This window comes from Pectinophora gossypiella, chromosome 5, assembly GCF_024362695.1.
Source record: "Pectinophora gossypiella chromosome 5, ilPecGoss1.1, whole genome shotgun sequence".
Taxonomy (NCBI): domain Eukaryota; kingdom Metazoa; phylum Arthropoda; class Insecta; order Lepidoptera; family Gelechiidae; genus Pectinophora; species Pectinophora gossypiella.
The window spans coordinates 5,000,562-5,014,180 of NC_065408.1; the positions used below are offsets into that span (position 1 = coordinate 5,000,562).

The 13,619-nt window shown below is 38.7% G+C and overlaps 1 protein-coding gene and 1 long non-coding RNA gene across 3 annotated transcripts in view; one reads left to right on the plus strand and one right to left on the minus strand.

The window, feature by feature from the left end:
• The window catches only part of LOC126366688 (uncharacterized), a 207,547-nt gene that overhangs the window by 137,015 nt on the left and 56,913 nt on the right, over positions 1–13,619 (plus strand). The window lies entirely within an intron of this gene.
• The window catches only part of LOC126366574 (proteasome adapter and scaffold protein ECM29), a 32,943-nt gene continuing 19,770 nt past the window's right edge, over positions 447–13,619 (minus strand). Inside the window, exons 28-37 of the mRNA XM_050009719.1 lie at positions 12,365–12,584; positions 11,698–11,952; positions 11,113–11,302; positions 10,305–10,447; positions 9,377–9,528; positions 8,778–8,970; positions 7,845–7,983; positions 6,979–7,206; positions 5,738–5,809; positions 447–3,336 (exon numbers count right to left, since the gene is read on the minus strand). Of these exons, the coding sequence (XP_049865676.1) occupies positions 3,209–3,336; positions 5,738–5,809; positions 6,979–7,206; positions 7,845–7,983; positions 8,778–8,970; positions 9,377–9,528; positions 10,305–10,447; positions 11,113–11,302; positions 11,698–11,952; positions 12,365–12,584 (1,720 nt within the window). The 3' untranslated portion in view covers positions 447–3,208. The remainder of the gene's footprint in view (positions 3,337–5,737; positions 5,810–6,978; positions 7,207–7,844; positions 7,984–8,777; positions 8,971–9,376; positions 9,529–10,304; positions 10,448–11,112; positions 11,303–11,697; positions 11,953–12,364; positions 12,585–13,619) is intronic.

Below are 13,619 nucleotides of genomic sequence, written 5' to 3' on the forward strand. Positions count from 1 at the left end.
CGGGTAACTTCGCAAAGGTTGAAGTAATATTGAACCCGCCGCGACTTATGCTGTGCGAGGGCCTTTTATTCCGGACGCCACCGCAGATAATCGGGCCGTCAGTGCGTTGCATTTAGGATGCTTACTTTTATTATTATTGTTTTATGATTTTGGTTTGTTTTTTTCTGTGTACTTATTGATTTCCGTGTGGTTTCTGTCTTGTGTTGAATGTAATGTACTTGTTTGTCTGTGTCTGTGGTATCCGGAAGTAATAAATGTTTCTTTCTCTTTCTTTCTAATATGCGGGACATATTATACAAGGAAGTTCAATTTTGTATGGGGACTGTCAACGTGTTAAACATAGCTGGCGAAAAGTGGGTGTATATAGTAAAGACACCGCTGCCTACCTCTTCGAGGATACAGGCGCGACTTCACAAAAAATATGGTTGTAATAAATAAAAGTCAAATTCAAGATTATGTCACGTTTATTTCATTAATACATTAATTAATTTGTATCAGAAGTACATCAATATAAATCGGGTAATTAGACAAGGGCCTACTACAGGTTTGGCCGTTTCGTCGGCCCCATTAAGCCGACTAGTCTGCCAACTGTGTAAGAAAATACTGTTTCTGGAGTTGGAAATATATACGAAATTATTATGAAGAAAATAATACGTAAATAATTGTTACGTAAATATAATATAAAATATTAGCACAAGTAATATATTAAGAGATAACTTCATTAAATGCATGGTACAATAAAACAAGGTATGCTCAATCCTATAAAGCCGCCATTGTTAGCCGTTTGATGACGTAAGTGTTACCATTAAGTTGGTATCTCCAACATTTCAAGAATCTTTAAAACTGTAAATAAATATTTTAGTAAAATTTCAAAATTGCCTTGTAATGTAAAAAAAAAAACAAGTCCCTTTTTTACAAAACGGAGTGTGTGTTGACGTCAGCGCGGCTAACCTTGAAATGTTAGCTGTCACTTTTGAACATACCTTGTTTTATTGTACCATTATATTAAATGTATGCGGGGTAAGTGGTGGGGGTAGCGCCCTCAGTCAGTGTTCGCTTAGCGTTCGCTCGGGTCGGACGCTGCCACCCACCTAGTGTTGTGTATAACCAAACACCAATATGTTGTTATTACTCTTACCCTAGTAGGTAACACACCACAGTAGGCTACTTGACAACCTAGCCAAAAGGAGATACTTTTTACGAAACGTCTAAACGAAGGTTTTCTTTGGAGTTTGTATGGAAATGTCCTGTGACGTCATCAATAAAATCTGTCAATTGTTACTTAATTCATAAATAAAATTGGAAAATAATTCGTAAAGTAAAATGAAATTGATTTTTGATCACCTTAAACTGGCTTCTATTTCTCGATTAGCATTTTATAATTTATCTTTGACCCAGTCAAATACCCTATTGTCATTGACAGGTTATCAAAACTTATTTTACTCGTGACATGACAGTAAGTATTACACGCTTATTATTACCTTATTCTCTTGTGTAAATTGGTCTGATTTATGTTCACAGTTTAATTAATATACACTGAGTAGTTACTACAAGTAGTTTCTTTCTGACATTGGCCGACTAGTCGTGAAGTAAATTGGATATGGTAAGTAGCAAATTGGACAACCCAAAACAGCTACCGGAACTTTAAACTATTGTTACCTACCCTATAAATGGCCAATAGGATAGTTTCATGTGGCGGATCCAAATTGTTGACCAGCTTGTTCCGCCCACATGCAACAGATGGCGCCATCATTCAATAATGCAGACCTGAAACGCGCTATCGAAGTTTGCACAGTGCGACGCTTATATACAACTTCCCACATGACACTAGTATAAACATAAAATTCACGAAATAAGAAGTCATACGATAAAAAAACACTTTTACTATTAGACTGTTTTTGAGAATAAGTGAAGAAAGATCACTCAGGACAGAGAAAGACGGAAAGACAGAGCGGGGAGCCCATTTGCCCAGCAATGGACACTTAGGCTAAGGGAAAAAAATCATTTTAGTCGAAACTGTATAGTGATAAAATCCATATTTTACAACGATTATTGACGTCATAATTACGTCATAAGCTCGTATTCGAAATATCTCGCCTATTCATTCCTTTTCGACTTATTTTCTTTATATACCTTACCTACCTACGTCATTTGTCAATTTAGCAACTACCCTCATTCACATTTCTATACGAATAAAGCGACAGACAGTAATACGCTTTAAAATGTAGTTTCGACCTTCCGACTTTCGATACGTCATCTTACATGCAGGATCGTGAATTGGCCACTTTTTATTCAGATGTTCCCTTCTAACTGGATATTCTAAATAATCGTCGTCCTATAGTGAAAACCACTTAAGCGCCTTTTTGGGGATTGATATTCGTATGTGATTTTTGGGAACATTACCTCACAACAAACTAGTTTCAACCCAAGTAGAAAGGACAATGAGTCAAAACGTCCCCCTCTATCAACAGATTCCAGACCTATCTCATTCGAAGCGTCTTAGTGACTTGATATTTTTGTTTTATGGCGACTTTTTCGAAATACGCGGGGGGTTTAGCCGGAATTCGAGTCTTTGACAACATTATTTCAACCAATTTCGATTTTCGACAATTTTTTTATTTTTATTTTATTTCTAAACCTCATGGAATTTGAAGTTACAACTAATTGGTAATCTTTTTAAAGATACTATTGACATACATACATACATAAACTCACGCCCGTAATCCCTAATGGGGTGGGCAGAGCCACAAGTAATCAAAGACAACTTGCAGCCACTGTTGATACGAAGTCCAAAGATGGATATGATGAACCTTATGGTGATAAGGGATCAGCCTATCGCCCATAACATTAGTCCATCATGACGAACATCATGATGTACTATTGAAATACAATAAATTACCTGTTTGAAGGGGGGACGGGTCTCATACAGTTACGGTCATGGTCCTTTGTGATCAAGAAAATCATATCAGAATACGATTATTCAAAAAAGCGCTTACGTGGTTTTTGCTATAAGGCGACGTTATAGTAAATGATGTGTTTGAAAACGAGGGGCCGCATATCTGGGAGTTCTATGCCTTCCCAAGACAAAACTACTTCACGAACAACATTAAGATTTTCAAAAATAAATAAGTACATTTATAATTATATGTGAGCGTATCAATAAATACTTAAATATGTAGTACATTAACTGTGTACTGACACTGACTGTTTACTTGAAATGTACTTTAATGTCATCCACTTTGGATCGGATCTCGTGTGAAGAGTCCTTTGACAAATCTTGTGCGTACTTTGTGTAGATATTCTTTAGCTTATCCACCTCTTCTGCCTTGTTTAGATCTGCAAAAAAATATTTATCGTTAATGAGGGGAAATTCCCTCATAACGAGGCTACGTTCCTCAAATACAATATAGATATAGCTGTACAGATTTTTATTATTATTATTATTTATTAAGTACACTAGCGGCTGATGCGTGTACGTCACTGCACTGCCTTATTGCTCTAGAGCAATTTCTTCCAGGCAACCAACAAAAGGAGACGGAGGAAGGAGGAGGAGGAGTGAGTGCCCTCTTAAATTTGTGTTTTTGTTGAATTTAAATAGTTCCTTTAATTGTTTAATGTTGTAGTGGCCTTGTAGTATTTTATAAACTTCTATAAGATCACCTCTTTGTCTTCGTTCTTTTAGAGTGGTTAAATTTAATTCAAGCAGACGTTCCTCATAAGATCTTTTCCTTCGTTTAATTTTCTAATTATGTACCCAAGTAATGAGAAAATTGGTAATTATCACATTAAAGCTGTACAACGCCGTCTATATTGTTTTTGGTGAACGTCTCTCATTACTAAGCCATACAACTAATACACTCGCTCGCTCGGTGAGGTGTGGATACTTTTTTATTAATAACCTCCTAAGACCGAATGTTCTTTAGAAATCCACACCCCATTGTTTAACTATTGTGTCTAGAAAGGTTCTCTATTGTATTCCCTAAAATTTCTTATCCTACTTTTTATTTTCCTTCACATTTTAGTCCTAAGTATCGAATGTCCTAATGATCCTAGTCCAATTTTGTTAACTCCTAGTGTTCATTGCCCTATTTTTTTTCATCCTAATGATGGTAAGCCCTAATGTCCATAGTTACAATCGTTTATATTCCTAAAATGTATAGTCCTAAATAAAATGTGAAGGAAAATAAAAAGTAGGATAAGAAATTTTAGGGAATACAATAGAGAACCTTCACCGCCGCCTCTCGGCCCTTCGGGCCTCGATGGTCACAAGTAACCTAACCCACTCGGCTATATGGCAGGGGGCTCGCTTTGCTCGCCCCCTGCCATACAGCCTTCGTAACCTATATCTACAGTGTCGGGGTGCCGCGAATTTCCGTGCTCGCTTCGCTCGCACCCGTGACTGCTGTCGTTACGTAACAAATCTTCACCGCCGCCTCTCGGCCCTTCGCCCCTTCGGGCCTCGATGGTCACAACTAACCAAAATATGTCAAATAGATCATATAGGGAATGAAAAATTCGGAATTTCAAACTTTAGGGACATTAATATTAGAACTAAAGAATATTAGGACAAGTATTACGGTAGGATAATCAATATTTAGGATGATCGAACATTAGTACAATTAAATATTAGGAAAATGATGTTCGGAAAATCGACTTTAGGACTATAAACATTAGGAAATACAACAGGCCCCCGTCTAGAAACCTCTTAAGAGGGTATAGGTTGTAATGGAGATACAAAAAAGAAATGATTCTCTTACCCTCACACTAGGAAGAACCTGTATCTTAGAAATCATTCATATCTTGCGATGGATATACCTCTGACTACCCCACTTGGGAAATAGTCGCGAGCTTATGTTATGTTATAACGGATATATCTGATCTGTTCTGTATGTTGTGTGCAATAAAGTATATTTGATTTGATTTGATTTGATCTACTTGTAGAACATGTTAAGTTTTACAAAATTAAAACACATAATATTGGGATCTTACTGCGTTTAAATCAGGGATATGAGACGCCCGATATTTCGACACTGTTTCTAGTGCCATGATATGACTGATGAGATTGGAGTGGAGTAGGTAGATCCATAATTTTCAAAGGGAAGACATATCTATCTACCCTCTTTCTTTGCCGCTTGTTTATGTTTATTTATTTATTTATTATGGTACATCAACAGCAGTACATACACAAACACACAATATAAAATACACATAGGAAAAGTTCCGGTATGCCTGCCAATTTTAGACGCACACAATTATGTATTTGATATCGGAATTAAAGGACATAGTTATAGTGTTTGGAGTTATGGTGTTTGGAGATATGAGACATATCTTCATTTAAACGCGGTAGGAACCCGTTACTATGTGCTTTAATTATGATAATAACCGCGTAAACTTAAAACAATGATATCGGAATGTTCGGAACCATCTGAACTCGCACCAAGCTCTACGACAAACCGCACTCACTGTGTCCTCACGTTTTGTCACCACATTAGGCCGTTTTAAGCTTTTTACAACACACTGGATTCCACATGGTCGATAATTTGAACCCGTCTTCCTTATTGAAATTTTTGTGTTACGCGGTAAGAACCTGTTATTATGTGTTTTAATTACGATAATAACCGCGTAAACCTAAAACAATGTATAAGTTTTACAAATACTTGAGCAACGGGGTAGTTTGAAGGCAAAAAGGCGCTACATTTTTTCTGTAATGTACAAAAAAGAAACACTAAAACCTTACCCTTCAATCGTAACAGGAGTATATCGAGCAAATTAAGGGCATCCCGCCTGTGCCGCACTTGATTGCTGTTTTCTGTAAACAATAAAAATATATTAGAAGTTATGACATGGAATAATATTGCGTCTTAGCGAGTATTCTACTTCTTGTCGTGTCTCTCCATTACTGGAGGTTGGCGATGGCGATAAGCTCATGGAATGTGCGCCTGTCTCTGGCCACACGAAATTACGCCAACTATTCTACCAGTATTAAACTGACAATCCGTGAAAAATCCATCCGGCTTGGACTCTACATCATTGAATTCGACTTTGAGTTCTTCTATCGTGTGAGTTCTTCTCCTTGTGTCAGGGTTACCATTAAGCCGCTAAAAGCCCCTGACATGACTCATGTAACGACTACGTACTTATTTCAGTAAGTAGTAACCGGGACCAACGGCTTAACGTGGCCGAAGCACGGATCGTCTTACTTTCGGACAATCAGGTGATCAGCATGTAATGTCCTAACCAAAATAGGGATCACAAAGTGATTATTGTGATATGTCCCCACCAGGATTCGAACCCGGGACCTCCGGATGGTGAGCCCAAAGCTCAACCACTGGACCACGGAGGTCGACTTTGAGTTTAAATTCATGTTGGATCATAGTTAATTAATTATTTCATAGATAATTATTAGATTAATGTCATGTGGTTTCCAAGATTTGCCTGGTTAATGGCAATAGGCTCGTCCCCTATTACATGGGACTTAGACATAGCTGGCGAGGAGTAGGTGTGTATACTGTACATCTCTGCCTACCCTTTCGGGAATACAGGTGTGATGCTGTTATGTTGATGATGATGATGTGACCCAGCCGGTTTCTGCTACGGCGATTCCTTCAACGCTGACGTTCACGTGGTTTATATAACCAATCAGTTTTGTTGGATCCTCGCGCACTGCCGGCACGTTAGGACACCATTGTAAGGATCACCTGATTGTCCCAAAGTAAGATGATCCGTGCTTCCAAAGGCACGTTAAGCCGTTGGTCCCGTTTACTACTTACTGATGTAAGTATGTAATCGTTACATGAGCCATGTCAAGGGCCTTTGGCGGCTTAGTAATAACCCTGATACCAGGGTTGATGAGTTTCGTATTCCACCTCACAACCCACACGAGATAATTATAATTGATTACCGCAGGTGGTCTTTGATGTTATGTTATTAACATGATAGCGACCAGTAAATCGAGACAGAAGAACTGTATCAACTAACCCAGAGTATAATCGATGATAGAAGCCACTCGCTCGATGACACTGGTAATGGCTTTGTCCCTGTCTGTAGCAGCCACGTTATCAGTTTCCATCGGTTCGCCAGCACTGTTCAACACGCTAAGTCGTCCCAGCACACGTCCGATAGCCGTTAGAATGGCTAGCTGGGTCGAACGCGAGCTAACTGGGTACGACTGGGCGCAGTGGTCGAAGAATACGTCGCGGTATTTATCTGTGGAATATGTATTTATCAGTGCTCTAACATTGGATGTAGCCATGCAATCTCTAGACACCTTATAACAGAAGATCGGGTTCTGACAACACGTCTAACAAATATATCAAATGAAAAGCCACCAGACCTTTTTTTTCCTTTTTTTGTCGTGACTTATTGTAGATTTGGCGCAAATGGCATTAACTGCTTGGCCGGAGTAATGGGGGGCGCTGAGGGCTCTCACCCAATATGGCGGACGACGTTAATCGCAAACGCTTCCGTAACCATTCTACGTGTTTAGAATTTTTAATGAATTATATGCCGAAAATCAAACATTACTCATTATTTATTTGGTTGTACAGTCGTGTAGTAACAACACAAACATCGGCCTTTTAAAAAAAATCAGATCTTTACATATTATTACTTTTACTGAATTCGACTTTATGGGTTTGAATCCATAGTTAATTAACATCACATGGTTTCCATGACCTGTCCGGTTAAAGGAGGCTCGCCCCTTATTACATGGGACTCAAAGGGTGTCTACCCTTTCGGGGATACAGGCGTGATACTATAACATGTTACATTATTTCATTAGTCAGCATCTTTTGCATAGTGATCCTTGAAAATATTCATAAGAAATAGTCATATATTCTTCTTACCTTGAGTCTCCGAGTCCTTAGGCCAGGCTTTGCCCAGCAGCTCATACGCTGCCTCCTTCAGTTCCAGCAGTTGTTCCCGTCGCTGACGAGCACCTTCGTTCGACTCATCGTCTGAATCCTTGTCCAGTGAGGATTCGTTCTGAAAACCAGACAAAGTAAATCTACACCAATAATAGAGACGTAAAAGTTTGTCGGTTTGTTTGCAGGAAGTAATCTCTGAAACTACTGAACCGATTTTCAAAATTATTTCATCAGTAAAAGCTACATAATTCCATCAAGTATATTTTATATTTGGTAACCGAAATCCATGTGAGCGAAGCAGAGGAACAGTTTGTCGGTTTGTTTGCAGGAAGTAATCTCTGAAACTACTGAACCGATTTTCAAAATTATTTCATCAGTAAAAGCTACATAATTCCATCAAGTATATTTTATATTTGGTAACCGAAATCCATGTGAGCGGAGCAGAGAAACAGAGAAACTTACTAAATTAGTGATATATCACAGTTCAAACCGCTGAGAGCAGTAAGTAGAAAGTTAAACTTTCGTGTTAAAGCTTCCTTTTATAGTAAACAAGGGGTTTCTGGACATTCAGCCCTTAGGCGGATGAAAAGGGGTTGAAAAGATACACACAGTTATACAGTTAGTATTAATAAGAGGGTAAAACAATCCATTTCGTGTCCACTTAACTGTCCAACCTATCCAGATAAGCTGAAAACGCTGGATAAACGCTGTGCAACAAAGAATATTTTATTGCATTGAACGCGATGGGCACGAGTCATTACACATGTACAGACATCAGTCGAGTAAAAGATGGTGAGCTGCCCTTAACGCCTTTCGGAAGGATCAGTCGGAGTTCGCAGGACCGAGAGAAAAGCATTCAGGGGAGGCCTTTGCACTATACTGGGATGACCTAGGCTCCATAAGAATACTGACCTTCGAAAGTATAACTTTCACAATCTCATAGACGTGCTTGAACCTATCGCAGTTGGTGGCGGCCAGGGCTTGTCCCAGCGCTGCGATGGCGTGTTTCTTGTACACCATGTCTTGTTTGCGGGCTTCCGCTAGTAAAGCATCGATCACGTCTGATGCTAGCGCTGGAGATACCGCGGTCTCTGCGTCTTTTACGCTATGAAAGATATGAATATAAAGTTAAGTTTTGCTAACGGATTACTTGCTACATTGGACATTGATGTGTCTAATCTGATGTGTGTAATCTGGTGTGTGTATAATCTGATGATTCTATATGGATAGAATCGTCAGATTATATTTTAGTTCTATAATACTGGCAATCTTAAATAGACAAAATATACACAATACGATTTTGATTGGTTATGGAAAATATATTCAGAAATCTAGTCTGGGACAAAAATTTTTACAAATGTCTTTATCATTGCATTAGGTTATCAATTACTGGATTCTTACTCTTTGTTCGAGAACGTCGTACTTTTTGAATCAGTTCAAAAAATCCTGCCACTGTTCCAATCCTGTAATTTCCATCCAATAAAGACTGAATTAAAGAACCAATCACTCACGAACACAATTCAGCCAGAGCCTCAATGACGTGTCGCTTGCCGTCAAACGTCTTCCCGTGCACAGCGGCCAGCAGAGTTCGGATAAACTGTTCCCGCTGGTCGCCCAGACCCGAAGACATCTCCTTGCAGATTGTCTTGATCGCGTTCGCTGCCTGGAAACAATTTGTTGTTATCCGGCAGGTAATAATAATAATACCGTTTCTGGCAGACACAAAGTTATTTTGATTCTAAATTGATAGTTCTAATACTGACTCTATCTCTTTCTTGCACTTATCGTAAGATAAGGATGACACTACTTTTAAAACTATCAAACTAAAATAAAAATACTCTATTGAGCTACAATTTGCACAATATATACCCTAATATAAAACGTGTGATAACTTCTAGTGTCTTCTAGTATCAGCTACATATTTATAACATATAACGACACCATTCCGTGAAATCATCAATCGATACATTACGTCTTTCTATTCCATTTATACGGCAGGTTACATTGCAATACTACATTCACAGGTACACAAACACACGCCGTAAACCTCTGGGCAGAGCCACGAGTAATCAAAAGACAATTTTCCACTTTTGATACGAAGTCCTGAGATTGATATTATGTACACTTGTATGGTGACAAGACTTTTGCAAATGACGATTTAGTGGCTCATAAATAGGATACTAATAAAAACAGTTATATTTCATTGATAGCAATTTGACATGATGAGGTTAACTCAGGACCGGTAAGCATATAAACCAGCATAAGCAGATACTATGGAATTCCATTTGCTTCAATCCTGACACACTTCTCTTGCTTCTTCCACATTCATCAGACGTCCGGACTGGTCCCACCCGATCCGTGATCGTGAGGTGGTGACCGAAAAGTATGGTGCAGCAATGGGTTGATGCCTGTTGATTGATGAAGATGAATAATAATTACCTGCGTCTTCCTAGTCCAGCTGCTGGAATTCAGGGCTCGTTCAATTTCGGTGCGGATGGCAACCAGATGCTGTCGGATACCGGACTCGCGGGTCGGGCTGAGGTCCTGCCAAATCTCCTCGAACATATCTACCGTCGACGACTCTAGGAAAGTTGATATTTGTTGACTTAACGGATCTCCACCGCCTTCCCAGGATGGGCAAGCGTGAAATTAAAGATATTTGTATGGTTACGAAGGTGTATCATCAGATATAAGGATTACCTGTGAAGACACTTAACCAAAATTAATTTTGAACTTTTGGTGCTATGAACTGTGTTACTAATACTGTTAACGTTTGCAGGCAATACAATGTTTCTAAGATCCCAGCACGGGGGGTAAATCTATGATTTTCGAATTTGTTTTCGATCATAAATGATTGTTGTTTCATTTATCATAAATGACGGTGAAGAAAACATCGCGAGGAAACACATATTACCGAAAAATGCGTTTCGGACCTACTGTATTAGGCTGGCTTTCTCTTCGCGGGTTGGAAGGTCTTCCTAAGATACGTATAATCTTACACTATTTATAGCGAGGTGAAGTCCAGTGAGTAGTTTTAGGCGGATGAGACGTTCGTTATGTAAAAATTGACATTCATAGTGTAACTATGTTACCTACTGAATAAAGATATTTTTGAATTTGAATGACCACAGCCAGATGTCGCGTTTCCATAACACAGAGTAATTATTTTACTTTATGGATTCACAGCACAGAGATGAGTGATAAAGCACTCTGGAGTATGATAATGTGCACCTAGACCAGGGCTTACCATCTTCCTTTGGTGCATGCATAGCAATGAAGACCGTAGGCGCTAGTATCGCTTCGTTGTCCTTAACGTTCTCGATCTTAGCTTTAGCTACGGCCTTCAGCATGCGAGCGATGGCGGAATGCGACACGTCATCATCCTTCGACTCGTACAGAATCACCAACTTCTTCATTAGTTTTTCGACTGATTGTTCCTGGGATAAAAAAAAAGTTAAGTAAGCTGATCCTGTGAAAACGGGACAACAAGATGATGATTCACATTTTGTATGAAGATTTTAACGTAACTTATTGCAGATTTGCCTAGAATGCCTTCCAGTGATCGGACAAAACTTAAACAATTACAAATAGGAAAATTAGAAGGAAATTACATGATGATAGATTTCGTAACAATATTGACACGAAATTCTACTTAGTTTGAATGTTAAATTAATAAATTATCATAGGGAACAACGAAAGGAGATGGAATGAAACCATAAATAAATGACATAATATCAAGCATTTATCCCAGAAGGTACAAAAGCTAAGGTGTATAGTATATACTAACCTCGCCAGCTATGTAAAAAAAATCCTTCCAAAAAATGCCACTTACCTTAGCATAAGCAGAGACTTGACCGAGAGCCTCGGAAAAGTTCTTCCTGACCGTAGCGTTCCTATCGAAGGCTCCATTGAGAAGATTAGACATTAGCTTTCCAGCTATTGGTTCTAAGTCTTGTCGTAAATAATGTGCTGACAATATTGTAAAATGAGTAACGGCGACTTTGGTCCCCAGTTGCGGAGATTTCATCAGCTCAAAGATCTTAGGTAACATTTCCCTCATAATCTCAATATCCACGAAGGGCATGCACTGTGGAAAAAATGGTAATTTACTGAATAGCCCAGATAAAAAAAGGAAAATTCGCAACCTTATTATTCTAGAGCAATTTCTTCCAAGCAACCACTACCAGGAAACAACCACTTACTAATCCGTTAAATAAAGCTTAATTACTTTGACAGCTGTCAGAACAATACGTTTCCTGATCTAAGTTAAAAACTCTTTCGAACTAAGTTGTGTCCAGTAGGACTAACTACCACTAGGACTGCGCAACGAGATAAATTTTGTCACGGTCATTTTATCGATTCTGACGATATAATTATGTCGTTTTGTCGATTGGTGCCAATATGTGAGCCCAAATAAGTCATGTCGTTCTGTCAAAATACGTACAAAATCACGTGGTACGCATTTCGACTAAATTTATTGAAGTCGGAGTAATACTTACCTTGACAACAGTGTCTGTGGTAAAGTGATGCTTGGTGGCGTTCGCGCGGATATCGTCGAGTAGCTCTCGCGACTCGGAATTCGTTAGAGCAGTGCTCATGTAGGATAGTTTCGCTGACTCGAGCTCGCCTGCAGCGGCAACCAGCGCTGGGATCAACTTTGACAGGAATGGCTTCAAAGTATCGCCTGCTGCAGCGACCAGTCGCGATACTGTTAGTAAACTGCAAGAGAATCGTATTTTGAATTTGGAACTTATATTAGTTACTTATAGTACGTATAGCTAGATAGATAGATAAAATACTTTATCGAGCACAATGGACACAAAATACAGAGATAAGGACAACATATACAGAAAAGCACAACAGGCGGTCTTATTGGTCATACAGCAATTTCTTCCAGGCAACCTTTGGTATAGATTAGTTATAAGATAGATTATACATTAAACCCGTGATAGTTATTTGGAAAACTCGTGACTAAATTCGCATTACTTAGCGCAGCATATTTCCCTCGCCATCCAACGGGGCAACGCTGCGAGCGTGATGGGCACATTCGGTCGCGAGGTGATAAAAGGGAGCATCTTTAATTGAGCTTTTTAATTTAGTTTTAGTAGTATAGTTTTAATTATTTGTACTTTTAATTCTTTAGTTTGAATCATAAATAATTGATACCACGTGGATTTGTTCCAAACTATTATAAGCCATATAGTAAAAATGCTCACGCTTCCCGGCACGAAACTCTCGCAGTAACCTAACCTTTTATCTAAATTGTGCTTTGAACAGCCCACGGGGCACGAATTATACCGAGGGTTTCTATCTACGTAGATAGCCATCGCTGTCTATTGGTCGAAACCTTAATACATAATTATTATGTGCATTATTTTATATGCATCCAATTATATCCAATCAATATTTCAAAGTGAAATTGACATTTATTAACATTGTGTCATTCATTTATTTTTGAGGTTTTTTTACATATCATCACCTGGTCTGTCACTGGCTACGATTCTTGTCCTTATCAACCCGAATGTCAATTTCAAATAAGTGTAGTAGTAGTAAAGGATATAAATATATGATTCTTTAGAAATATTTATTGTTTCAAAGCTCCATCGTCATTTCTATAAAGTGTCACGCTTTTTTGATGCGAGACGTAAGAGCATTGCGCCTCTATTGGTTAACCTCATTGCGAGATGCTATGTATTTGTTCTCGGTCCAAAACTCTCGCAGTAACACCTCTTATCTACCTTGTTCATTGAAATG